The sequence below is a fragment of the Centrocercus urophasianus genome, unplaced genomic scaffold, assembly GCF_019232065.1.
Source record: "Centrocercus urophasianus isolate 14NV4802_14NV808 unplaced genomic scaffold, USGS_Curo_1.0 seq_11, whole genome shotgun sequence".
In the NCBI taxonomy this organism is placed as follows: domain Eukaryota; kingdom Metazoa; phylum Chordata; class Aves; order Galliformes; family Phasianidae; genus Centrocercus; species Centrocercus urophasianus.
The window spans coordinates 89,569,073-89,593,174 of NW_024884253.1; the positions used below are offsets into that span (position 1 = coordinate 89,569,073).

Sequence of the window (24,102 nt, forward strand, 5' to 3'; positions counted from 1 at the left end):
CTTCCTCGCTCTTTATTTTTACAAATTTACAAAACATGGTGAATTTATAACATGTCCAGCTTGCACATACCACTGGTCCACCCCCCAAGAATACTGAATTCCAAAGATTTTACCTTAGAATTACCAAAAAGCAAGCTGCATGCAGAATTCTTTTCATCCGAGCAAATATAAATACTGAAATTAGAAGTATTGTAATCTCTTCCTTTTTCAAGACAAAAGGGATCATAAAAACATCCACCTTTTTTAGATCCAAGGCAGAATTAAACATTTTAAAGCAACTACAAGTACTGCTCTTCTCATATTAAATATTCTCTAGGGTGATAAAATGAAAGATTTACAAAGAGGGAAACACAAACCATTTGTACAGATTAGAGGGTACAAGATGGAAAGTAAAAAAACGACCCCAGTTCTTTCAGTTCATTCAGTTCTGTCACTGGGGAAGCAAGATATTCCTCCTTGAGGATGCCCAAGTTAAGACCAAAAGAGAAACTGGAACATAATTCTACAGGAGACGTTTCAAGATCGCTGCCATGATGGTGGAACAATGATCACTTCTTACAGAACAGAAACTCTCTAACACAGCACTTGTTTTTCAGTCAAGATTCATACACCAGTAGACAAGACACACTCTAACATACAAAGCAAAAGCAGACATCATGATGCACCAGAGTACCCTTCCATTTTTGGGCTTGGCTTTTTTGACCGGTATATTACACAACGTCATACTGGAATCCTCATACAAAGTAGGACAAACTGAGGCTTCTGCCAAGTACAAAAATTTATATAACAACCGTACACTTAAAATACAAAATATATATAGAAGTTCAAATTAGTTAGTAGTAGCATTTGAGGTTTCTGGGGACTGAAGAAATTCATAGGGATCATGAACTATGTCTTGCTGTTCTCCAACACTCAGATGAGAAGGGCTCCCTGAAGAAAAGAGGAAAAAAAGATATCAAAACCTTCATAAGTACAGAAAAAGTGAAAAATTGCGCGTGTGTGTGTGTGAGAGACATCGAAATGAAATTTAAATAGGGAGAGCCTGAAAAAGAGAGCACAAGATTTATAGGAATTTACACCCTTTTTGAAAAAGCAATGATTATTATTACTTTGAGTTGAAGAATTACACAAGATGTAACTTAGGAATGTATGAAATGTTATTTGGATAATATTAAAAGTGACACCAAATTGTTTTGTTACCTCACTATCCCATCACTAAACTACACAATTGAAAACAGAAGGTTATTGTGGAACCGTATCTGTGACTTCCTACATGTAAGCACATTGAAATTTTTATTTTTATTATGTAGTATCAAAATACTCAATATATTCCTTAGCATTTCCCAAGAGCATAAAAATGCAAGAGCCAGTCGGTATCGATTTACTTCATGTATTGGGTTTATATAGCAAGATTTTGTTATCAGAGGGCACTGCAATCTTTGAGAAGAGATGAGGAGCTGCCCCTGTGCTGGACACAGTTTGTTCCACCTAACTCCACAACAGACCAGCTGCTTGCCAGTGCCAAAGCTGAGCCAATGAGCAATGCCACCAGTACCCTTGTGGTGACACTTACAAAATGGTAAAAATAAAATAAAATAAAATAAAATGCCTTGCACAAGCTGCAGGACTGAAAAAAATGCAAACAAAAACCATGCAGACATCAACCAACATCAGTGAGGAAGGAGGGGGAGGCGATGTTCAAGGCATTGGAGCAGAGATTTCTCTTGCAACCTAGAGAAGGTGAATCAGGTAGTCATCTCCTGCTGGCCATGAAGGATGCAGCACTGCAGCGGGAGGATGTGCATCAAAAGAAGCCACAGGCTGTGAAGAGCCCACACAAGAGCAGCCCCTGGTAGGAACTACGGCCCCATGGAAAAGAGTCTAGCCTGGAACAAGTTTTCTGTCATGAACTTTGACCCATGGAGGATTGCACCCCATGGAAAGAATCCATGCTGGTGCAGTTTGTGAAAGATTGTATTTCATAGTAAGGGAAGACACTAAGGAGGAAGGAATGGCAGAAAAGCAGCATTATGGACTGGCCACAATCCCCACTCCTCATCTCTCTAGACCACTCATTAGGGAGGAAGAACTGAGTGAAACAGAGCCTGGAAAGAAGATGAGGAAGGGTTATTTCTCACTACTCTACTGTTTTATTAAAATTGGCAATACATTAAATTAACCTTCCTAAATTCAAGACTGTTTTGCCCATTATGGTAATTAGTGAATCATCTCTCTGTATTTATTTTGACCGATTAATTTTTCTTCCACTGCATTTTCTCCCTGTTTTGCTTAGGATGAGGAGTGAGAGAAGGGCTTAGCAGGTACCTGGCAACCAGCATTAACTCATCACCCTCCACAATTACTTCAATTGTTCTTTACCTAAATCTAAAATAAGTAACTGCAACTAGTGTCTTCTTAGCTGCTTTTGCCATACATGCTTCAAAATTAAAAAGTTATCCTGCAGTTTGAACACTATTTTATCAGAGTAGTTTCTAGCGAAAGATTTATGTAAAAATTATAAATTGAAGTTTAAAAATAGAGCTGAAATAGTGCAAATTCTGTGACACAGTTAACCTTACCAAGATGATGCTGATCTCTTTCAGAAGTATTGGAGAGGGAACTCAAATTGGATGATGGTCGGGATCCCACTCTGTCAGCTTGAGCCTCATGAAGGTCCTGCAGAAGCTTAGCTGTTTCATCCAGATGTAAATGGTTGTCATCATGATCTAGTTCCTTCTTCACTTTCCCTAAAGTCCACAAGTTAACAACAAAATCCAGAAAAAGCACGTTGACTGACTCATGAATTACTAAGTCACTTCAAATAAATTCTAAACTAAATGAAAGCAAGTATCCTGTATTAGAGTGAAACCTGAAACGTGCACTTTCCTTTGCACTTCTTAAAGGTATCAGACGTAGATCTGTTTTCAGTTTCAAGAAATACACATAGATGTGCATTTGGACAAATGAGAGGACAAAGGACACATCCCAGGGAAATGGAATTGACTCTTAGTATTTGAACAGCTTAATTAAACAGAGCTTAATTTTTCTTTGTGATCTGTAGATCTCCAGACAAGGAATAAGAGATCTAGTCTGCAGCAAAGGTAATGATGCCAGTAGAAGGGTGACTTAAATATCTAACCTAAGATACAGTTAAAATAGAATGTGTCGTTCAGGGAGGTGAAGAAATCCCCATTGCAGAAGGTTTTTAAGAACAGTCTCCATGCACATAATGTCTTCATGTGAAGACACAAACAAACTAATAAAGCATTTCCCATCTCTTTGGGCTGTCTTCTGTATGGATGTCACCTAACTTTCCAAGAATTATGGGAAACAACATGCAACAATCACTCTCCAGAAACTAGAAGTTTATTTATAGAAAAACAACAGCAGCAGTTTTCAATGAAGCAAGGAATTCACAGCCAGATTGACACTGCTAACCATCATCAATAAAACAGCTTTTTATTCATCTTCTTACTGAACTACAGTAATAATCACAGCTTAAATTGCTTTTTTATGGAATAAACCTGTAGCTTTTTTTAATCTCCCAATCACCTTGCTTATGCTTTTTAACAGGCAGTGTGACATCTCTCACATACCGAAAAAGCATCTTAAACTGTAATTTTTTTATTACATTCTTGAAGACATTTGATCAGATCAGCAGCCAGCAGAAATGGGAATGTGATTTGCTGTAGTATTTAAAAAGGGATGCCTAGTTTGTAGGTTTGTTTGACACAACATCCCAGTACGTTATACAGTCACCTTAATTGAAGACGAAATCTTTGCAACATCTGATGTTTCTTCTGTTGTTTTGTTTTTTTTTAGTTTGTTTGTTTTGGGACATTCAAGTGGTGCTATCACTGAGCTTCATATTTTTTATTACCTAGTTCCCAATTACTTGGAAAAGATATCATCCAAAGCAGTAACTTTTCTTAGCTAAAACTTCATAGTGCTTCCTAATTATTATTAGCTTACTTAGGCTAATACGAACACAAAAAACACAAGCAAAGCTATCAAAATTGCAAGATACAAATTCTTTGGTTTATTCAGTAGAACAGGAATAATTACCTTGCCTAGAAAATAGATGTCCCAAAGATAAAATGAACTAAGTCTTCTTTATCTCTAAGACTTCTAGCTAAATCAGCTGTGGATTTGTTACTACTTTCTTTTAGCACTTTTACTTCTTTGCAAATGCAGCTGTTACCTTACCTAAACGGTACAACTAAACCATAATGGTTTAAATACTTTATTACTTACCTAATGAACTTAACATTGAAATATCAAGAGATACATCTGAATACGACTTCATAGACAGAAAGTCCAATTCAGAAGCATTACTGTCTCCAGCAGATTCTCCAACCTAAATAAAAATTCAAGAAACAAAGACTAACAACAGTGGCAAGCTGCAACAAGAGCATGAATCCATATTCTCAAGGCGTGTGCACCACCAGTCTCTAAGACTGGAATTTCCATAACCATACTGGTCCACATTTAGCTTACAGGCAGCTTAAACACGCTTCCTTGACAGGCTCTGTCACACGACAGGCCAGGAGTCCATCAAGGGATAGGCACAGTAGTCTAAATATCTTTCATCTCAACATCTGGGACTGCTAAAACCAGTATTATTAAATCCTCGGGGATTGAATTTCTTGCCAAATTCATCCCTGTTGCATGAAAGAACCTTGGGAGAAATGTTTGTGAGGGTGTAACTGGTAACAACTTCCAGAATCCCTTTTCCTTCAGTGTATCTCTAGATGTAGTGAAAATTTTATGTAAGTAATAAAATCTGTGAGGTGTGCCTTCCTATTCTAAGCAGTATCAGCTGCTCTATACTTTCAGATAATGAAATAAAGCTTGCAATTAATTTCAACTGCAATGCTTCCATATAATGGCAAAAAAACTTAAGTAAAAAAATCATTAAGCCTCAAAATATGTTTTATCAGAATTCTGCAAAGCTGCCTGTTCTAGCAGGAATATGGAGGAGGAATATGCAACCTGGCATTTCTTTCCTACAGTTCTTGAAAATAACTTAGCAGTTTGATGAAATAACCTACCTTAGTCATCTTTTAGAGAAATATAAACCCTTTATAGTTTCTCCTCAGCATAACCTGTATAATTTTTACGTGAATTGTCATGGAATACAGAGCATATCTTCTGTTATCACATAATTTGCAAGACAGAACTAGTACCACTTAAAAGAAAGATTAGCTGATTAGTAACTATAAAAGCCTGAGATAAACATTATTTTCCCCTACATTCCAACAGACATTTGCAATGGATCAAAAACTGATACTGATTTTCTTTTTTTTTCCACTTTTACAGCAAGTTGAACCTCAAGTACTCATCATAAGCAGACCAACTATCAGTTTCCTAAGCTTCTGAGTTAGTCCATATGTACTGAATTAAACAGGAGAATACAGAATAATAGGACTAACAGACACTAACTAAAATAACAGAGTGTTTAAGAATCCCTTCTCAGTAGTTATAAGGAAATTTACTCTAGATACTGAATTTTTAAAGCTCTATTTCAGAGGATGCACATCCTTGAACTGAAGCAAAACTGAACACCCCCATTTTCTACAAACCATTTTACCATGATCTGTTTGGAAGAATCAGGACAGGTGTTACGTAGCTTGTGTTCTTCTTTTATGAGAACTGGTAGAGCCTAAAAAAAATAAAAATCATATTTTAGATCTTAGCATTTCACAGACTGGTTTACTGTGATCAGATCCTAAGGCACCACAGAACACTATTCTGTTTTGTGATGTTTGCACAGATCCTTTAAAAACAAAGTAATAAATGAAGACTAGACTCTCTGTAACGGATAATCATACATATACTCAAAAAACTGAGAACTAGCTAGGATTTTAACAGGTTTTTTGTTTTTTTAATCAAAATATTAAAAAGGTTGATAAATTGAATGTATATTATACAGAATAGAGATGCACATGAAATAAAATTAGGGATCGGAATGTGGAAAGCTGAGAAAATATCATGTTCTTAACAGTAAAGACCAACACACTTTTTCCAGTTAAAAAACAGAGTAACTTACTTTAACTTCATCCAGTGGCTTTACTGGGATGTTTCGTCTCTGAAGAGAAAGAAGAGTAACAATTACTTCTAGTCAACATATTAGAGAAGTCCCTCTTTCATACAATTTCAAGTATATTCAAGCTTCTCACATGAAATGCTAGACACAGTAAACTTTCAAGCATCTGCAATCAAAATTCAGCTGTTACTGCTTTGAAATATCTTAGTCACTACTTCACTGATTTCTGATTCCAGATCACTCAAGGTTGTGCAGATATTCATTCTTACTCATATGAAGCAGCACAAAATACTGAAGCACAGCACACCAAAGCACACCACTACTGAAAGACATTCAACTGTACAAAATCTGTATATATATATGCATATCACCACTGAACAGCATTCCAAAGTATGAAGAGGCACAGATCATTTGAAGGAATAAATTCTCCGCTAAGAAATTCTCACTGGAAACAATATTCATATAACTAGGTGTTAAAGAAGAAGCTGTCAAGTATGTGCTGTATTTTCAAGCTATATTTTCAGTACTATATGTGCTGCATACACACGTCTCTACTTGTACAATAATACACAGAAGATTGTTTTAGAACACCTTTTTTTTTTTTTTTTGGAATACTTTCATTTTTCTCCTACTAGCGAGGTTTCATATGCAAAACTTTTTCCAGTGCAGACTTAAAAAATAAAATAAAAAAAAATAAATTTTAAAATCCTCTGTTTTTCATTCTCTTGTCTCCTTTTTCCCAGGCATCACCCACCCCATCCTACTGCTAATGCTACAAAGGTTTAGCATAATCTAATTTCCAGGACATCAGGAAGCCTGACTATCCTTCATCTCAACCCTCCACGGTCCCTCCATACCTTCCCTTCTTTTACAATCATTCAAAGCCTGAACATTTTAAGCAACAGGCAATTATTTTGAATTAAGAGAGGTATTAAGAGTGAAAACAACATGAAACAAAATTTTGTGCTTTTGTCTTAGCAATGCAAATGTGCCCACTACTATTACACACCCACCTGACACTTGAGCAAATTTCTTCTCCAGTCTCAGGAGAAAGCACTGCATCTCTCAGGTGGAATTCACTAACAAGCTACAAGCTTTTCCCTCATACACACTTTACAAATTTAAATGTTACCATTCATAGGCATATATGTATCAGTTACATCATTATTCTCCAACATTATTTCAAGATTTTAAGTATTAAACCTTCTTCCACAAGGAGTGTATTCTGCGTTTAAGCAAATGAAAACAAATCCTTACATCAAGCTTTGTAGTGCAACTCTGAGGCAGAAACTTAATACACCAAGAGACAGGCTGCCCACACAGCCTCATCTGGTCAGTTTCCCTCCACTCAGTTGCACACCTCAGCCTCTTCCTTTTTCCAGTGAGGTTCACCACCTGCCTGCAGAATGGACTGAGCTGGGGCAACGACAAAGGAAGATTACTTCACTGCTGATTAATTCTGTTCCTAACTTGGTTCATCGTGCTGTTGTACGAACAGCTAAGCATGCACAGCTTAAAGTGACACTACAAAACAATGCCTCTCAGTCAATATTAAAAAACCAGATGGGTCCATCTGTGTATTCATTAACCTGTGACATTTCTGTGCATCAACAGACACACCTGCTTTAGCTGATAAACAGTTTTGGAATGATCTCCACTTGTGATCTGGTCCAAAAGATCATCTACTATTTTCTTGCTGTAGTGTCCAGCATCCTTCACAAATTCCTGTAAGCTAGCAGAAATGGGAGATAAGCATTACAGAAAATGTTTATATTCATAAAAGGTATTTCAATTTCTAATGTGGTCTTCTCCACCTATGCTGTACTGCATTTTCCTCATTCTTTCACTTTTCCATGCTTCTTTACAGAAGAAACTAAAGCTTTCAAGATGCTGTGGGTTGTTTTCTTTTATTTCCATCATCAATGACAGCTCATGAGAAGATTTACTAGCAATTTTGAAAAACAAGATTGAATATTTATTTCCTTCTATTAAACAAGAAATAGCAACAAAACCAAAAAAAAAGAGTTAAGAAAACAAAAAAAAAGTCTGTGATTAATTCTTTCACTCCAAAACCAACAATTCAATGCCAAGTGGTATTTTCCTTCTCAGGAAGCTATGAGTGCTTTGAAACACCTTGAAAAACACCACTGCTTTAAACCAAGTATTTAAATTCATCACTTGTATCCAAGCTCACCTACAGCTGGGGTTTAAAGCAAACTGCTAAATCACTAGCAATGCACAAATTCCTGTAGTCAAAATATTTCTTAACAAACCATCTTGCAACAAACTCAAAACAGAAATGCAAATTAAAAACAAAACAAAAAAACACTCCCCACCTCCCAAAAAAACAACCAAAAACAAAAAAGGTAGGATGAAAGGTAGCCAGCTTCATGTTTTACTAATTTGGCAAAGTTTAGAGATTCAAGTGGGGGAGAGGTGGAAATTTTTGTGGCTTCTAGCTAACTTTTCACTTATTTTAGTCAAAAATGACAGAAAAGAGATGATGCAAGTCAATAAAAAATGCTGAAGCACTTACCTTAAGGCACACTGTATCCCAGTTTCATCACCATATGCTGAGTATAGGAGTTCCACTTCTTCTGATTTCAAATCATGAAAAATAGAGTTGTTGTGCATGGAAAGGGCTGTACTGGCACTTGTAAGAAAGGTTACTAGGCAGGTAGAAAAGACAGATAACAAGTAATTAACAAAAGTGTAAATGATTGGTGAAAAGCAAGTAAGATTTCTTCTGTTGTGAAGCACTATTGATTTCTCAAACAGAAACCAAGAGCTCAAGGACGCTTCTGGACTCCAGAATCAGTAACAGCATTAACAATTTTACATACATAACCAGAAAACAAATAATTAATTTGAAAACCTCTGCCCAACCTCCCAAATTTTTCCCGAATTTTCTATTCCTGTGCTTGTGGAGAACAGGTAGCTATAAATTCAATAATTATACATTTTACAAATAATGAAGTGAACTTTTATTCTGACACAAGTGTAATCCCAAATTATTTTGTATCTGGAAATTGTTCAAACGCTTACCATTACTTTAAAATATGATTTGGCATTTACCTTTGTTTCTTCGTTCATCTTTAAAGCCCAGTGTAGTGAAGCCGGGTAAAAATTTGCTTGACAGTGAACTCAGATCTACTGGATGAGTCTCTTCCTCTAATAAATTGATTAAAAATAATATAATTTTTTTTTTTAAATCTCGTGTTTAGGGTTTACTTAAGTGCTTTAAAAGTCACTACAAAAGCTGAAAGTACTTTAAGCTGTATAGCTCTATTAAGGATAGGTAGATAAATCTAGGTTCTCCATTTTAATTTCCAATACAAGCTGTAAATATGTTTCCAGCTCTAAGTACTAAGTTATTTTACTTCTAAGGCATTTAGCATCATCTGAGATTCTTTTACTAGCTAATTCATAAACATTCAACATCCAGATATTACAAAAACAATAAAAGCAACTTCTTGCATTGACTAAGAAGTAGCTCATGTGTTGAAACCCATCCATATGAAGAACCTTTTTAAGACAGCACTATGGCGGCATAATTCTTCCTTCTGAATCTGATTCTGAAGAATGGGCCCATGAAAACCTAATGAGGTTCAACAGGGCCAAGTGCAAGGTGCTGCACTTGTGCTGGGGCAACCCCAGGTATTGATACAGACTGGGGGCAGATCTCCTTGAGAGCAGCCCTGCGCAGAAGGATTTGGGGTCCTGGTGGGCCAGAAGCTGGCCATGAGGCAGCAGTGTGCGCCTGCAGCCCGGAAGGCCAGCTGTGCTCTGGGCTGCATGAAAAAGGGGCGGCCAGCAGGGAGAGGGAGGTGATCGTCCCCCTCTGCTCGGCTCTTGTGAGGCCCCATCTGCAGCGCTGCGTCCAGGCCTGGGGCCCCAGCACAGGAAGGACGTGGAGCTCTGGGAGCAGGGCCAGAGGAGGCACTGAGATGAGCAGAGGAAGTTTTTCCCCCAGAGGTGGTGAGGCACTGGAACAGGTTGCCCAAGGAGGCTGTGGATGCCCCATCCCTGCAGGCACTCAAGGCCAGGCTGGATGTGGCTCTGGGCAGCCTGGGCTGCTGGTTGGTGACCTGCACACAGCAGGGGTTGGAACTGGGTGAGCATGGAGCTCCTTTGCAACCCAGGCCGTTCTGTGATTCTATGATCAGTTCTGAGAATTGCTTAATTAAAATGGCTCAAATCAGTTGGAGTGTTTTTAATATTGAAAGAAAATAGAAAAAAAATATAAAAAAACAAGTATGCATTTAGAATATTTCCTGTTACATTAAATTTCATTGATTATGTTAACAAATCCAGCAGCTATGCTCAATAACTGAAAAACAAAAAAGGAAATTTATCTGTAGAACCTTAGTATGGAAAAAAAACAACTGTAGAACAAAATTTCATACTGTAGTACTAGATATAAATCTAGTATAATTACTATTAATACAAACAATAAAGAAGAATGTCTGGAGCAGTGAAACATAGAAAGTAGTACTGTTATTGACAACTCATACTGGAGGTTTGTTCTGCTCCCATTACCACCACTGTCTAAATTTTCAGTGGACTGACTGCAGAAGTATTAATCACATTTATCTAATTTGTTCAAAAATAGTTAAGTGCATGATGCAGCCACAATGCTCAGTTTCATTCCAGAACGGTTTACTTCAAGATGAAAAAGAATTCAGACAATCAGAGGATACAAGGCCTGCACCTCCCAATAATTTAAGTAAATAAATAAATCAACAAAAACAGGGCTTGCCAAAGGGCTCATGCATTCATCAATGCAGCAATAGCTATGCTGTGAATGAATTCCAATCTCAAAATGAACAGAGAAGGAAGTACTAAATCAAGAGGACAGATGGCAGCACAAAGACTACACAATCCTAATAATTACAAGCTTTCTAGACTTATGTATTTTGAGTTCAAATCTGGAGACTGAAAACTTGAGAGATAGATTCCTCTAATAATTCCACAACAAGCTACTGGAGAAAAACCGTTGTGGAAATACAAATTAACTGAAAAAACAGAACAACTCATTTATCACACAGAGGATGTGAACATACATTTAAGACTCTACTGCAACATTCAATATTAGAAAGGTTTGCATAAAGATTTACCTTCTGCTTCTGGATCAGATGAATTTACTACACTGAACAATAAAGTTCCATCTCCATTTTTTTTCAGATAACCAATCTGTAAATACAATCACAAAGACATACAATCATTCAAAGAATCTAATCTCAAAGGAAATGTCTGCTTACACAGAAGATTTTAAAAAGTTTTTTCAGCTATATTCGGATCCTGAACACCAGCATGAATTCCCTTTTTAGCATGGAGAATTTTTAGAAATAACTACTTATCACCTTTTAGCAAATATACTGCTCATTCATGCATCTCATCCACAACTTTCTGCATTTAGAAGTACTATTGTACACATGCTATCAAATTCTTAACAAACAAGTGCCATGCCAGACCTACTGGAACACACACGTGATTACACACTTGAGTGTTAAGTACTTAACTGGAATCTACAGTGGGCTGTCAAGCTGATGAACAGCCCAGACATGAGGAACAGAGTATCTAAACTCTTCCTTGAGTTGCTCTCTTCAGAAGTGACTGCATCCTGAAAGGCTTTTCCAGTATAGCTAGCAAGTAGTAGATTGGTATTGCTGTAAATGGTTTGTAAGAAAACAGCCTTACTTTATAGGTTTCCAAATGACGTTTGCTCTTAGCAAGTCTTCTTCCTAGCTTCAGAAATACACTGAAGAAGCTAAAGCTTCTACTCTGAGGCTTTTCTTCTTAATCTAGCTGACCTAGAAGTGATCATAGTCAAGTGCCATAGTTCCAAGTACTTGAGTTTGAAAACAACATTACCACCACCTCAATGCAGATGTTTCTTCTGCAACAGAAGTTATAAGATTAGGTGAAAAATGTAGGATGTTGTAATATCTTGAACCTTTCTTAAATTGAAGCAGTTACTACAGAATGTGAAATAATGAGAGATGAGGCCAGATATGAGGCCAATGTGTAATGGCGGTAATAAAGACTCCATAGGATGCAAGGGAAACAGAGTAACGTGTTTATCACAACATAGACCTGTAAGGAAAGTCTGCAGCATTAATTCCAATCCCTAGCACAAAATAGCAAAGGAAACCATTAGTATTACATATCTAGGAAAACCACAGCTCACATACAGGTCATGCTGAGAAAACCATACTGAGAACCAAGGAGCTTTTCCAATTAGCACTCAGAACAGCACAAAAATCAAATGTCTGGAACAGTAGCAGCATCATGTTCAAGGTGATTAAACCTGTAGTCACCAGTGTCCAAAATTCCAACACAGACACTGCTATAGTTATCTACTACTTACTGAAGGCTGCCTTGTGACTGACACAAGAACATGCTGTAACTGACAGCTACTACCGCTAGGTACAAATATAAAAGAGATTCCGGACTTCTCACTGAAAACATTAAGTTCACACTTCAGAATTTCTCAACTCTTTTAGGGAGAGGGAATCCTAATGGTGGTTTAATCTATGCCAAAGTCTGCTTTCTATGGTTGCAACAGAAATATTGAATTGTTTGAGTTGGAACCCTTAAAGGTCATCCAGTCCAACTCCCCTGCAAGAAACTGATATCTGCAGCTAGATCAGGCTGCACAGAGCCTGATCCAGCCCGACCTTGAAAGTTCCCATGACAGGCCATCCAGATCTCTGGACAACCTGCTCCAGTGCCTCTTCACTCCTACTACATAAAAAACTTCTTCCTTCCAGCCAATCTAAAACTCCCCTTTTTAATTTGAAACCATTTTCCCTTGTCCTGTATGAGAGTGTTGTGTTATTTTAATCATTTTCAATGCTAAGAGTTGCAACCAAGGAAGCCAGATCAAAGACTGAAGATGATTCAGTGTTTTCTGCAAGTGAATTTTTAAAGATGTTTAAAACACGATACAACTTGAGATCCATTTAAGTTAGATACAACATGGAATTGTGAACTTTGTCATGCAGCAGACCTTGCTGTTGGGTAGATATCGATTGATCCTATCCCGAGCTTCATCTGCTGCATGTTCCACTAGTGCCAGGACATGTTCTTCAGCAGTGCTATCTGTCAGGCTGCAAGCATTTCCTTCAGGTTCAAATATGCAACTGAAGAAAGAAAAGAGTAGTAGTTGTAGAAATTAAAAGACAAAACACAAGGCTGAATTCTGATCTTGCTAAACAGAATAGTCCCACTCCTCTCCCAGTGTCTGTCCAATTCAGCATTTCAGTGGAATTACAGTTACACTAAGAAAATGAAGTTTTGTAGCAGAAGAACCAGTCAACTCTTGAACTTCAAAATTTAGTTGTTTCTGTACTTCAGTGAAAATAACAGTACTTGAAAGCATAAATTGGAAATAGATTTCTTATATCATTACAAGGTGAATGATGCATATGTCTCCCACATGTGTGAATATGCCATTATTCCAAATAAAAAGATGCAGGAAAAAAAACAGATGATAAGGAAATAGAAAGTCTGTATTTCTGGGTGGGGGGAAACCAACCACCCGATGCTTTTGTGAGAGTCATCATTCAATATAAAAGAAATACTTCGTAGATCAGAATCTACTGGAGCATTACATACTAAGGTTAGACCTAAAACCAACCATTTCGGGTACTACTCCTCATACCAAACCCATTTCCCTCACCTGAGGTACCTTTTCCATTTCTTAGCTAAGAATTTTTCTCTGTATAGAAATTCAGACTGAATATGCAAAAAAGCTTTGCTGTTAATGACAATTAAAAAATAACACATTTCTCTCATGATCCTGTGGTAGTTTTTTTGTTTCATTCAGGAACTGTTCATTCCTATTCTTCAGAAAAGGTTATGAAGAGCAGTAAAATTTGCTACATCAGAGGCTTTCTATACTGTACGCATAACAAGAAGTTTGAGTGAATGTTTCAAAGAAGAATTCTGTTCTAAGATGATCAAGCTAATTTTTAAACTATAACACAGAGGTCTGAATTACTTTAACACTTTCCAGAATGATGACCTTCAGCTCTCTGCTTTTAACAAGCAGTTATGAAAGCAATCTAATGAAAGCTCTGCTGTACATCAAAAGACTATCACATGGATGCCAAAATACAGTTGGTTTAAAGGTCAAGTTAATCAGAAAAGAAACAGTTCTGGGTATTAAAATCACAAATATTTAAGAGAACAAGAAAGTAAGTTTACAGCATAATTGATCCCAAGAAAACTGGATAGCAGAATAGTTAAGAATAGCTGACAATTCTACTTGACTGCAAATCATGGTTGATTTTGAAGACAAAGCAGTACTGTGTTCTTTGGTAGTCTCAATTTCTTGATCTGTTCGCTCTCTTCCAAAGTTGTTTACTTTGAAAACAAGAACACAGAAGGTGGCAAAGTAGAAATAGACCTCTGTAATGCAGTTTACTTAGAAATTAATCAGAAAATAAATACGTACGATACAAACAAAACCACAGACTGATCAGAAAGAATCTGCATGAAGTCCCCTTTACAGAAAGGTACTTAATTCCTACACGCCTATTAGACAAGTACTGAAGAATAATTTGTTTGTTACACAGCAGCAGGTGTATTTCTGTACGGTGGTACCATAGCTCCACACCCAAAAAATTACTCAGTTTAGAATTATTTTTGCAGAGAAGCGTTGCTGTCTCCTGCTGCTACAAAACAACTACACATACCTGCTCTTCCTTCACAGAGAAAAAGGATTATGATTTATTTTTTTTTCACTAAACCTGTGGCTGTTGAGAACTGTGAAACTTGTTCTTAACAAAAGCAAACAAAAAAAAGCATGATTTTGAGGTAAGATTGCTCTTGCCGCCCCCCAACTTCAGATATATAAGTAGATCTCAAGTAGTTAAAATATCTAATTAGCAATGTTTTGTTACAGTTTTTTGTTGTTTTTTTTTTAATATAAAATTTGTCAATTAAGTTCCAGATTTAATTCAGTGATTTTCCTTCAAAGTTGGCACTTACCACAAGTTTAAAGTAAAAAAAAGAAGAACAAAGTTTCTTCAAAACGTTAAAGATCTGTGGCTAGGATAAAACGAACATCCCTAACTACCACAAGAAGGAACTGCTTATATTTTCAGCAAATATAAAGACATGATAAAACATTTACACATATACACATTAAATGCAAGGTATCATTTAAAAGAACATGCAATCATTCCACAAGGAAAGAGGCCACAGGAAGTCTTTTCTTCTCAATTATTTGCTCCTGACTAATATTACAAAAACTTCAACAGCCTAGAAAGCACACCAACGAAAACCTTTACCTAATAACTTCTTTATTTTGCTTTTTGGATTTCTTGGTAGTCTCTACTTGTACAGGCATAACTTCAGGAACAGGCTCCTCAACCACTGTGTCTTCATCACCCAAAAGAGCTGCCTGCTGAGAAAAATCCATGTCCTGCATAAACGACATGCTGCGCTTCAAAGCTAACAGCCGTTCCTAGAATCAGAAAGGACAGAGCGGCAGGGACTTAACCTTTCCCTCATAGCCAAGATGCTATGATAATGGGATGGGATGGGAATGGCCATGGCCTTATTTTGTTCTTTATGCCTCATTTTCAATGGCGATGCAACATGATTTGTCATGGTAGCATGGCATCAGAATTTCTGCAGACCAACTATCAAGAAAGAGAAACAAACAAACAATGCATATGCAAAGACAACAACCCATTTCATACAGGACTTACCATGCAGAACAGCAGCACAAGCACATGCACACACAAAGCAGCTCACAAAAACAACTCAAGTTTTGCAGATCAAGAACTGTATTTGAGTATAAATTTAGCTTTGTATGCGTGCATTTATGAAATCTCTGAAACCTCCCCTATGCCCACCACATTTGAAAATGTAAAGATTCTTTGTTTATGCAAAATTATGACTTAGATGAGATTTTTGCATTCAAAGTTAAAGCCCGAAGCAACATTTCATAGTTGGGCTTTTGGCACTTGGATCCCAGTTGCTTCCACTGAAGCCAGTAGAATAAGCTCCCACAGACCTCAGTGGTGCAGATGAGATTGGAAAATAAAGCTGTGTTTATAACACGAATGCTATCGAGCCCCTAAGCAGAGTAATATGAATAGATACAGTTATAAGTAATGGCAGATAGATGAAATAACGTTTAACACTGCTATTAATTACATTCCTTTTAATTATGACAAAAAAAAGAATCCCCGAAACAAACAGTTTCTGCTTTGTTTTTAAAAGGTCTCTTACTTTGCTCATCATCTTAAAGCCTGTGTGCAGTATCTTCTTGGCTAGCTTGTAGTAAACAGTATCTGGTCTGTTGTAAGTCATTGCATTATCACACATGAGTTTAAAATCTGCCTGTAAAATACAAAACAAAACAAAAAAGCCCATTCAAATACCAAACTCCTTTACTGCACAACTTGCACACAGCACACTACCAAGGCTGCTCTGTATTCTTCTTAACATATAAACAAGTTTAACCTACGTGCCAACATCTCCTTCTTTTTCATACACACCAAACAAATAAACGTAAAAATCAGTAACAGCACTGAGGGACCAAGTACAGATTTGCATGTTTTTCCTTCCTCACAAATCAGAATAGGTTAGAGAGATACAATAGCAAGAAGATAAAGTATCTTATATATAATTTTATTTGTAGGAATTCGTAGTAACCTTCAGCCACTTAAACTGCAACAACAACAAAAGCCTTCAAAACTTAAGAAACAACTTTACAAATGCTCAAAGCATGCAACAAGAGAACAAAACAGCCATTTTGTCCTCTCCTATCACATCCACGATCAGGCAATTTTTAACTGATGCAACTTGCTGAAATAAGCTTTAACACATTCCACTGCAAGCTGAACCAAAAACATTTATTGCAGATCATGAGAGGTTTTTTGTTGTTTGGTTTTTTTTTCCTCCCTGAGGGAAGACTATTTTAACCAAACATTATTGGTCCACTAAGTAAAGAATAGAAAGCATTATTAGAAGCTCTATGAAACACTGAGCTGGAACGACAGTATTGCAGTCTTGTGAAAATTTAAAAAGTTGACAAATCAATAACCAAGAATCATACAGTAGCACTTCACAACTTGGACACTAACAAATCAGACTGGGGCATGGTTTAAGGACGTACTTTTTGCTCAGCGACTTCTCAATATTGAAATAATGACTGTTCAAGCAATTAAGCTTTAGTTTTTCTCAAGACACAAATACAAACATCGTCTGTGCAGGAGTCTAGTATATTTGATGATGATTTTGTTCTGTGGTAAAGATCCAACTCCATGGTGGGAGTTAACTCACCATGTTCACAGAACAGATTTTCTGACACAAAGATTTCTGATGAGACTCCTCCTGAATTCTTCCTCTGACACCAAACATTAATACATAAACCAAAATTCTGTCCCACTGCATTCCTGATCTTATTATGGGGAAAAAAAGTTGTTTTTATGTCTTGTTCCCCTGCAGTGATGCCAGAGCAGTGCTCCTCTGATGATTTACTACTATTAGCTCCATACCAGCTAAGTAGATAAAGAGCTATAAAGGCTAGTCTGTGACTTCCTGTGACATTTAGGTTATCTGCCTTCATTTATGGAGACCATCACAAAAACAGGAATTGGGAAGGTGGCACGAGGGAGCAAACAATTAGATAAAAAGGAAATAAGGAAGAGCAGGGGAGCAATGCATGTCGTGATGGTCTTTGAAATAGTGCAGAAAATAACAAAGTTTTTTGTTTGTCCGACTTTGGTATTTCTGCAGCAATTTCTCCACTGCTAAATACAGCATATGGCTCACAGGGAGTCTTCCCTTTGAGGAGGTACTGGCTTCTGACTAGCCTCAGCTGGTTGAAGCAGGTTTATCAGAAGTGGAAGACAACCATCGGAGCACTCCTTTTTAGAGGTCAAAACCTAATAACATTTCTGTATTATTTAACAATTACAAAAGCATGAGCATATACTCACATCTAGAAAGGAAGTCCTACCTCTGTCACTGGACAAAGAGGTTGGACACTGGACAGTGATAGATTTCTAGCAAACATTTATCACTCTTCAAAGAGTGCCAGCAGAAAACAAATCCTTCAGAGAAAAAGAATCTGTTAGTCTGAACAGTGCAGTAATTTTCATTTTCTAAGACTGCTCTCCTACTGGCATTATCAATGTAACCATAACTGTATGTCAATACAGCCAGGGAGCTCCCATTCAAACATCTTTTTAAAATGACTCAGAAAGACAAGTCAACAAGATTTCAAAACACCAGATGGTACGGCTGGCTGATTGCAATGATAATACGTATTCTTATTTCCCATGGAAGTCTTCATTTAAAACAAACAAACAAACAATCCCAATTCACACATAACAAAACAGACTAACATTTGTCAAAGCCCCTATAGGAAATCTAAGCTGCTCTTCGCTCACCTTGCTGGAATTTTCTATAGGAGAAAAAGCAACCCTGAAAAGCAAGCCAATGTCCTCTGTGAAGACTCGTTACATCACTTCTACAGCTGAAAGCAATGAAAGTTAAAGGCCGCTCATAGAACTTCATGAATAGGTTAAATAAAATTTCTTTCCTTCCAGGAGCTGACAATACTAAAAAATAAAAAAAAATTAAAAAAAACTTACAGCACTGCCTGCCTGTAGAATGACAATGCATTCAACAAGGTATTACTGCAGTGTCAACAGCCAGTGTAGCTAAGGCAAGTTGCCAATAACCTTGCTAACTAAGTTTCTGCCAAAACACCATCCGAAATGGCAGTTATATGGAACACAGGGTAATTCAAAATGAAAAATACACAGCTGTTATTGTAACGTACTAAAAAAATGTTTCGTTATCTCCAATTGTCATGCAAATACATTTAAACTGCCATTTAATCAATCTAATCAAGTATAGAAAGAAAAAATAAATCTAAGTTTCTTGAAATTCCTTAAACTCTAAATATAGGTAGGAATATCGTGTCCAGCAGCATGAATTCCACAGGGCTTTACAGCATGTTATTCATTTCCACAGTAACCTGTAGTGAACTTTTGCAGAACAGGCAATTGAGCTTTGAACGAGCACACATTAAAATAATTAAGGTAAGAAAGACTTCTGAAGTCAAAATGAATCTGAGGTTTGTTACTGAAGTGTTCTGAAGTAACTGAATCTCTAACAATTCACCTTGAATTCAGTGACTGATTTGTATTCGTTTGCTGCAATTTTTTCCTTCATAGTTCCAAAATCCATGGGGTGTTTTATTATCATGGAATATCCTGGAGCGATGGCATCCGTGACTGGAAAAGCAAAAAACCCATGAGGATCTTTCCTGAAAATAAAATTTAAAAAGAAAGAAAGAAAGAAAGAAAGAGTTAACATTCAAATCAACAAACAAGATGATCGTTGTTTCTATACCACACAAACAGAATAAAACAAGTAGTACCTTATTTAAAACGAAAAAAAATATTAAACAAAACCAATTTCCCTAAGCAGTGAGGTATTTGAAAAGTTCCCTGCTACAGAACAGAGTTTTGATTTTGCACATGCAGATTTCTTTGAAAAAGATGAAACCAGCTCCTGATTTACTTAATTATTTCTCATATGCTATCTGTATCTCCACTTACACTCCAAATGGGTGTTTTGGCTTAGCAATAATTTCTTTATATAGTAGTAATTACAAGTAATAATTTCTTTAAATCTTCTTGTTCATGAAATCCTCTAGAAGTACCTGCAGTCTTTTCTATTTTAGATCTAGTTCTGAATTCAGCTTCTTGTATTTAATAAAAAAAAAAAAAGGATGTTGGTAATTCTCTTCAAAAAATATGAGTTACAGAGTTAACATCAGGAAAAAACAAATTTAAAACATTTCTCCACATCAGAATATTATCAAGCAAGTGGGTATAAACTTGCTTTGGCATCTGACAGAAAATGCAAAATACAACCATTTCATGACCCCAATCTTTATTAAAATTCATGTTTTTTTTATTCTTTAAATTCAGTTATTAGTGCTTTATAAATCTCTAACTGCAATATAGTCTACCCCCAAAACATGCCTTGCTTATCCCCAGGCTAGAATGGCACTGCTGGTAATAATATTCATCAACTAACCTTTAAAAACAATGAGGTCTGATGCAGTTGAAAAGTTACCCAATATATTAAAGCCAGTCTCTGCATGATTTTAAAACAGAAAGCCAGAATAAGGAGTTGTAATCTAACACGTGTGTGCCAGACACAATCAACACAGCTGTGGACAAGATATTAATACCTTTGGAGCTGACGAAGGAAGTGCTCTAGTAATCGCTGGATTGGTGTGCTCTCATTTTCAGCTGCAGTTTGAGATGGAAACACAGGCAAATTAAAGGAACAAATATATGAATATATCTATCAAAACATGCCTACTTTAAGTATACAATAACTATTTCTCTTACTTAATGAGCTTTAAACTCATTTTTGAAAGATAGTTTTAATAAAATTTAACTTAGTATCTACTAATAGGTTAAATTAGTAAAATAAAAGTAAGGTGTTATCCATTTTTACAGAAAAGAAAAGTGATATTTAGCTACTCAAACTGCATGATTGGGATGCCCCCATTCTGGTAATGTTTTCATTCGTGCAGTTTTAATGGGTCCTTTCCTATAACACCCATGGAATTAGTATTCCTGAAATACAGCCTATTTTTTCCAATCAAAAAGAAGACAAGAGTGACAGACAGATGCAGACCCACTGGGAAGACAGGTATGGATTAAGAATCCACTTAACGTGCAGATTGAGCACATAAGTTCTCACAAAGCTCACCTGGCTGAGTTCTGCATGCTCTGACAGGACGATCTGGAGGAGGCTCAACCTCCACTTTTTTCCCAGGATCAAAGTCATCAGTTTCTCCTTCAGTGTCACACTGCTCTTTTTCCCTTTTCCTCTTTTTCTCTTCCTACAACAGCAAAAAGACAGATTTTAGAACATACTTCAAATGCACAATCCTAGCTACAGAAAAATAAGAGCCATTTTTATTTGGCATACTCAAGGTACAACTGATTCACGATATGGTTTAAATATTGTGACTGCCATTGTCTCTTTTTCCAATTTTTTCCACTCTGATTAAACACAAAGGCAAAACATAAGCAGCACTACATAAAAGTATTGTTCTCTCATAAATCGCTGAACTTCCACCAAATGTATGCTGAACTCATGTAAAATCAGATTACAAAAGAAAAGCTGTTGTAGGCATTGAAACTGTTATGTTTAATTAACAACTTATTATTCATTCTAGTTCATTCTAGATTTGAAAGGCTGGAAATACCTTTCATTCAAAGGATAGCAAAGCATATTTCTGAACCAGCTGAAACATGAAACATTAAATTTAAAAACGGAAGTATTTATAACGATACACAAAACAAATGGATAGGAAAAATATCAGTTAAAAGGAACAAGCATTTACATTATTTAACAAATCAACACATTGATCACTCTTCTAAACGGCAGAAATGCACCAACCTGGATGGGCATTTTCTACACTACACAGAATCACAGAATGGCCAGGGTGAAAGGGACCTCAAGGACCATGAATCTCCAACCCCCCTGCCACATGCAGGGCCACCAACCTCCACGTTTAATGCTAAACCAGGCTGCCCAGGGCCCCATCCAACCTGGCCTCGAACACCTCCAAGGACGGGGCATCCACAAGCTCTCTGGGCAGCCTGTTCCAGTACCTCACCACTCTCTGGGTAAAGAATTTCCCCCTGATGTCTGACCTAAATCTCCTCTCCCTCAACTTAAAACCATTTCCCCTCGTCCTACACATATCAACCCTTTCAAAGAGTTGATTCCCCTCCCCTCTGCAGGCTCCCTTTAGGTACTGAAAGGCTGCCATGAGGTCACTCCGCAGCCTTCTTTTCTCCAGGCTGAACAAGCCCAGCTCCCTCAGCCTGTCCTCATAGGGGAGGTGCTCCAGTCCCCTGATCATCGTAGTGGCCCTCATCTGGACCCTCTCCAACAGCTGTCTTTTTTGTACTGCAGGCTCCACACTTGGACGCAGTACTCCAGATGCGGCCTCACAAGAGCCGAGTAGAGGGGGACAATCACCTCCCTGTCCCCGCTGACCACCCCTCTCCTGATGGACCCCAGGATTCCATTTGCCCTCCGAGCCGCAAGAGCACACTGCTGGCTCATGTTAAGTTTTTCATCTATCAGGACCCCCAGGTCCTTCTCCACAGGGCTGCTTTCAAGGCCCACTCCTCCCAGCCTGTACAGATGCCTGGGATTCCTCCAGGCCAAGTGCAAAACTTTGCACTTTGCCGTGCTGAACCTCATCAGGTTCACCTGGTCCTACCTTTCTAGCCTCTCAAGGTCCCTCTGCATGGCATCCCTTCTTTCATCCGTGTTGACCGCACCGCTCAGCTTGGTGTCATCAGCGAACTTGCTGAGGGTGCACTCGATTCCTACATCGATGTCATTGATAAAGATGAAGAGCACTGGTCCCAAGACAGACCCCTGGGGGACGCCGCTCATTACCGGCCTCCACCTGGACACAGAGCCACTGATGACTATATCCTCTGTCTGTGGCCTTTCAACCAGTTTCTTATCCATCGAGTGGTCCACCCATCAAATCCACATCCCTCCAATTTGGAGATGAGGATGGAGATGAGGTCTTCCTACTTAAATATTAAAAAAAACTGGGGGAGAACTGAGGGGGTCCTTTAGACTGTACCAGACCTGTACACACTTATCTGATCTCAGGTAAGTGAACATGTTTGAATGATGGTATGTCTAAATTCTAAAAATCACAGCTTACTTTTCTCTTTCTTCTTTCCTCATCATCAAGGTGCTTTTCTTTCTCCTTCTCAGATTTCTTTTTCTTTTTCTTCTTCTTCTCTTTATGCCGCTCTCGCTCATGATCTGATCTGTCATCGTAATAACTAGAATCATGTCCTGATCCAGAAAGTTCAGTTACTTCACTTCCTCCAACTTTAAGAACCAGCTTCAAAGGTTTTTCCAAAGGCTTGTCTACATAATCTAAATTAAAAAAAAAAAAAAAAAAAGTTGGAGATGCTGATGAAAGTGATAGCATGCTATCAATGAAGCATATAGGTGATGCTAGTTCTAGAAACGCTATTGGTAAGAATCTGATACACTTTGAAAGTGTATGCAATATAAAGCATCAGCTAAGAATCACAAATCCAAATTAACAAGCAGCTGTTCCACATGCCCCAAAACATCACAGTTCTTGCATCCCACCATAAACCACCGCCTGTAAAACAAACCAACCAACCTGCTTCCAACCTTAGAGCAGTCAAAACCTAATCAAAAACAAAAATCAAAACCTACCACTGCTGGAAAATCCACGCATAAATCAAGCAAACCGAGTCCTTACAGTGAAAACCGACAGTCACAGGAACTGTTCCAGTGGAATTTTCTCCTGTCAGTTTGGACTGCTGGAAGATTTTCTCGCATCTGCTAAACGACAAAGCTGTGTTCTCCCACAGCTTAACACCTCAAGCGGGACGAAAACCCCACAGACATCTGAAGAATGCTCCCTCAATAACAGCCAGGAAGGAGCTCGGTCTCCGCAGCTCCCCGCCCTCACGCTCAGGCTGCTCCCCGCCTCGCTCCCCCCTCATCGAGAGGAATCCCGCCTTTTCTCTTGTCCCCACCCCCGGTCCCGAAAACGGGAGCCCAGGAAAGATCGCTCGCAGCATCTTCACCCACGTAAACGAGGGTTTCCTCCCTTCGTGCGCTGCGAAGGGCTCCCAAGCTCCGCCGGCAGCCACAAGAGATGAAGTCAGGCGCGGCTCCCGCTGCCGCCCCGCGTTCTTACCGCTGTAGGCGGTGGTAGAAGCCGACCGCCACTCCGCCTTATCTGCTTTATGCTTTTTGTGCTTCTTCCCCATCGCGAAGCCTAGCCCGACGGCCGCAACCTCCCCTCCCCCTCCGGAAACGCTCCTTCTCCGAGGAGGAAGATCCAGGTCAGGGGACGCGAGGCGGGGCTCCCGGGACAGCGCGCCGCTTTTCGAATCCGGCTGCGGTGGCGCCTTGGCTCTGCCGCGTCCCCCAGAACGGGCAGCCCTCGCAGCGGCCCGCGCGCGGAGGGA

At 38.2% G+C, this 24,102-nt stretch overlaps 1 protein-coding gene across 5 annotated transcripts; it reads right to left on the reverse strand.

Annotated features, from left to right (window-relative positions):
- Nucleotides 1-585: 585 nt before the first annotated feature.
- On the reverse strand, nt 586-23,934 carry BRD9 (bromodomain containing 9). Of its 5 annotated transcripts, none has more exons than XM_042837766.1 (17): nt 23,829-23,934; nt 22,806-23,026; nt 20,813-20,945; nt 20,283-20,343; nt 19,202-19,346; nt 16,295-16,405; nt 15,346-15,458; nt 13,059-13,191; nt 11,164-11,239; nt 9,122-9,217; nt 8,583-8,715; nt 7,667-7,778; nt 6,050-6,088; nt 5,591-5,662; nt 4,255-4,357; nt 2,580-2,747; nt 586-930 (listed from the first exon to the last, which is right to left on the reverse strand). In XM_042837766.1, the coding sequence occupies exons 1-17, from the start codon at nt 23,899-23,901 to the stop codon at nt 830-832; spliced, it is 1,890 nt and encodes a 629-aa protein (XP_042693700.1). In that variant the 5' UTR covers nt 23,902-23,934; the 3' UTR covers nt 586-829. The 5 variants fall into 5 exon arrangements, with proteins under 5 accessions (XP_042693700.1, XP_042693694.1, XP_042693677.1 ...); XM_042837760.1 differs by having other exon boundaries at nt 15,346-15,461; XM_042837743.1 differs by having other exon boundaries at nt 15,346-15,521.
- Between the last annotated feature and the right edge of the window lie 168 nt (nt 23,935-24,102).